This window comes from Helianthus annuus, chromosome 8 (genome assembly GCF_002127325.2).
Source record: "Helianthus annuus cultivar XRQ/B chromosome 8, HanXRQr2.0-SUNRISE, whole genome shotgun sequence".
Lineage (NCBI taxonomy): Eukaryota > Viridiplantae > Streptophyta > Magnoliopsida > Asterales > Asteraceae > Helianthus > Helianthus annuus.
Window position 1 is genome coordinate 121,505,517 of NC_035440.2, and position 4,413 is coordinate 121,509,929.

A 4,413-nucleotide genomic window follows, 5' to 3' on the forward strand; every position below is an offset into this window, starting at 1 on the left:
TTATGTGAAATGAAAATATAATATTTTTGAGAAAAATATTTATATTTTGGAATTGGAAAATAAACATATATTAAGTAAGACTTAATAATATATTTCGAGCACACATGTATTAAAATCCCCCATCCTTGGGAAGGAGATTAATTACCAAGTATGCATAGAACGTAAACACGAAATAGTTGTCTAACTATTTCCTAAAACGTAAACCATAAAGCTAAGGCACGGCCGTCCGTCTAATAGAGTTAGTACATGTAGGTCGTTGCTCAGCTGCGTGATTTGGAGTATACTTAGTAGAGACGCACCGACTGTGAGTTCATGTCCCCCTTTTTCTCTTAACTGTTTTCAGTTTTCTAAACGGCGGGGGTGAAATACATGTTACTTTGATTATGAATACTTATTACATGGTATGGTTAGCGTAAGGAGGGTTATTACCTAGATCATGTGAATGGGTAGGCTATTATCGTAAGACCATTAATCCTTGTATAAGGACCGAGAGGCATGAGTGATAGATCTATCGGGTGTTGCGAGCCCCACGCATGAGCCAGCGTGTGGCTGCATGTGGTGACTATGTCGTTCCGCCGGAAGGACCGGTATGAAATTCGCGTTACAGGTTTGAGTGCTTCCTAGGCCATTTCACTTATTAATGTATTAGCTACACATTAATTGATCTCTTTTTCCTTACTGCTACATACCAGGAATTTTCATACATACAGACATTTTACAAAGGTTTTACTTACTCACTACACATGAACTCGCTCAACATTATTGTTGATTTTTCAACTTACATGTATTTCAGGGAATTAAAGGATCTGGCACGGTATGGCACGTTTTCCCGCTGCACTAGTACGAGGTCATCCGGGTTTAGGGAATGTGACTCTTTCCTGGACAAGTCACAGTCCTTAAACTGTGTTTATGTTTATGTTTGCTGAACAATGTTTATGTCGTTAGGGTGTGTTTCCGTTGATTCAATGTTATTGTATTTGGTTTTAAAACTTAAATGAATGGATGATCTTGCATGGTTTTTATTCATATAGCTTTGTTATGGTTAAGCTATGGTATTAAGAAGTCACACCAAATTAACCACGCTTCCGCAAAGCCAGGGTGTGACAATATGTGATTTCGTTTGAATTGTAATTCCGCATGAAACGTAATTTCGCTTGTGTGTATGATTTCGTATGAGATGATTTCGTTTGAATGCTGTTTTGGTTTGAAAAATTTTCAAAGTGTTTAACTTGGTCTTATGTTGTATCTTTCAGGTTTCGAATGTGCTATTTGATCCACTACACAACATTTGTTGTGTTTATGATAAAGAGATTCCAAAGATGGCTGGATTCACAGGGATTCTAGAGTTCATGGGAAGGTTACCGATTCAGAAAGCCTTGACGAATCAACATTTGGTATTCAGATCACACATTGAAAGATTCTGGAAAAATGCAACATATGACGAAGAAAGTAAAACAATCAATTCGATTGTGAGCTTAAACGGCCAAGATAAACCAATAATTATCACAGAGCAGCTTGTACGAGAGGTGATAAACTTTTCGGATGATGAGAATTCTCCTACAAAGTTCCCAGAGAGGTTGGTAAAAGGATGCATGTTGCGGTTGGGTTACAATGGTCCACTAAACAAAGCCAACTACTTGAAAGCGTGTTTTCCAAGGCTTTACAAGTTTCTTATCCATTCAGTCCTGCATGCTCTCAGTCACAGGAAGGGAGGTTACAACGTGATGAGAGACTATCAAATGAATATGGTGACAGCTCTTGTGTTGAATAAGAAGTATAACTTTTCAAAGATTATATTTCATTACATGGTAGAAAATATCACTTCAAAGAGCAAGACTTGGGTTTATCCCAGATTTGTGCAGATGATGTTAGACCATGCGTATCCTGATTTGGAGAGAGATGAAAAGAATGATTTGTTGGTGCAGTATCACATGGATAATGAGTCTTTGAAGCAATTGGCCAGATATCACCCAAACCATCCAGAGCCATCAGCAAAGGTTGAATTCTTTGGGTTCATCAAAGACAAGAATTATCAAGATCCAGATCCAATCAATCATCAGAACTAGAGGAATGATAAAGAAATGAAAGAAAAGAGTTATGCTGATGAGTTGAAAGTACTTGAAGATTTCAAAGAATCTAGAAACGAGTGGTTCTTGAAAGAAGAGAAGAAGAAGAAGAGCAGGAAAGCAACTCCGAAAGTTCAAGTAGAGGAGGGTTCATCTTCTCAACCGAAGAAAAAGTGTCAAAAGAAAAGTGTTGAGACTATGCTTGTTGATGAATCTGAGGAAGAAGCAGAAGCTGAAGATAAAGCTGAAGCTGAAGCAGAAGTTAATGTTGAAGGAGATGTTCGTTTGACTCCCGAATCTTCAAAGTTATTGAAAGCTATTAGTAAAGAACTTGCAGCTGGCGATGAAGAAGGTGACGATGAAAATAAAAGTTCTTCAAGCTTGTCTGATGAAGAAATTGATGAAAGAGAATTAAAGCTGAGATTGAAAAAGAGAAACAGCTTAAGAGAAAGAGGAAAGAAGATAAAGATGATGAATTATACAATCCATCTCCTGAGCATGTTATAGATTCTCAGACACCGTCATCGTCTGGTGGTAGGAAGAAAGCAAGTGCTAGAAAGCGTGTGACTTCTCCACAAGCAGCATGGAGAAAGTTGATTGTCAGGTTTCCTAAACGCACACCGAAATCAAAACCAAGTCAACCACCATCACCACCACCTGAACCATCATCACCTCAATCACCACATAAATCACCACCAAAACAACCTACACCACCACCATCACCTCCACCACATTTTTCACCACTACATCATTCACCACCACATCTATCACCACCACACCAAGCACCAATCCAAGAACAACCTGTTGTTACTTCCCAACAAATCTTTCAAACTCTACCATCCACACAACCACCTGTCCAAATTACACCTGGTTCTTCTGGTTACAAAACTTTTCCAAATGTTCCGGAGGGTATTTCTCTTGAAGAAATTGGAGATTTCGACTTTGCTAATAATGAGCAAGTGAAGAGGTTAGAAAAGAAAGTTGAAGAAGTGTTGATTGAAAACAAAAGGTTGGTAGATCGTGAGAAGAAATTGGAAAAGCGTGTTAAGTCTGTGGAAGCTGAAAATTCTTCATTGTTAAAGAAAGTTGAAGCTGATCAGACAAAAATTGATATTCTTAAAGTCAAAGTTGCTGAGTTAGAAGAAGAGAAAGCACGTAGAGATGAGCAGAATAAGTACTTTGAGTTAAAGAACAAAGAGTTGGAAGCTGCTAAAGCAATGAAAGAACACGAGATTTACATGATGAATAAAGTGTTAGAAAACTTGCTTGGAAAGTCTGTTGAGTAGAGATTTGAAGAGATTGAAGTTGAAGAGGTTAGAGCTCGACGTCAAGCTGAAATTGATGCTCAGATGAAGAATAAAGGAAAGTGTGTTGAAGGTGTTAGTGAAATTGCTGAAAGATCAATTGTTCCATCTTCTGTTTCTGAATCACCTATTCAGAATCCTCGTCCAATATCTGCTGTTTTCGCTATTTTTGAGGAAGATGTATTAATTGATGATGTTATTAATGATGAGGAAGATATCGAAGAGGATGATGACGAAGAGGATGATGATGAAGACAAGGCAGATGATGTGGACGATGTATTCTCTGCAAGTAGTCATAGTGATGATGATGACGACGGTCAAGGTGGTACTGGTGTTAAAGTCACAGAAGCATCTAATGAAGAGAATGTTGAAGATTATCTTCATGATGATATGAATGAAGAGCCTGAGGATGCTACAGGTGAGGGGGAGAACGTTGAGGATCAGAATATTGATAAACGAGAAAATTTGATTTTGCGTCTAGAGCCTGAAGTTGAGGAAGGAGAAATGAGGCATACTTACACCATGAATGATATTATCGAGATGACGCGTATTGCTGATCCTAACTTCAAGTTTGACTTTGAAGAAGAGTTGAATGCATTTGATGTCAACCAACAGCCCAAGTATCAGTACAAGTATGTTGATGAAGCTGATAACTATGACAGGGTTGAGGTCGAAGATTGTAGTGATGAAGAAACTTCTGAAAATGTTGATACGTCAAACTTTCCAACTCTTGTTGAGTTTTTCAGTCAAGAGAACGTCGATGAATTGAGAAGGAAAGTTTCAGAATGTCTGAAAGATAAGAACTTTGATGGTACAACGAAAGATGCACAGCGAGAAGAACGCAAGAAGTGGTTTAGAAAGAGTAATGAACGAAAGTTTAAGCGGCCATTGAAGTATTATAAAAGAGACAGGGATGTGTCACTGGGGGATATTATCAGTTGGGGATTTCTGCCTCAAGTGAATGTGTATGCTATCAGGAGAGAATTTGGAGTGCAGTACTTTGAATATATTCAGGATATCATGTCACTTCCTTGGTGGGATGT

General features: G+C 38.2%; 1 protein-coding gene across 1 annotated transcript; it reads left to right on the forward strand.

Moving 5' to 3' along the window:
* Positions 1-2,081: 2,081 nt before the first annotated feature.
* On the forward strand, positions 2,082-3,352 carry LOC110870564 (stress response protein nst1-like). Its single transcript, XM_022119746.1, has 2 exons — positions 2,082-2,418; positions 2,484-3,352. The coding sequence occupies exons 1-2, from the start codon at positions 2,082-2,084 to the stop codon at positions 3,350-3,352; spliced, it is 1,206 nt and encodes a 401-aa protein (XP_021975438.1).
* Positions 3,353-4,413: the final 1,061 nt, after the last annotated feature.

Excerpts from the sequence above, each read along its gene's own strand:
- LOC110870564 (XM_022119746.1), top strand. The coding sequence starts at position 2,082 with ATGAAAGAAAAGAGTTATGCTGATGAGTTGAAAGTACTTGAAGATTTC. Across the intron at positions 2,419-2,483 it reads TGCAGCTGGCGATGAAGAAG|CTGAGATTGAAAAAGAGAAA; the intron begins GTGACGATGAAA and ends AGAGAATTAAAG.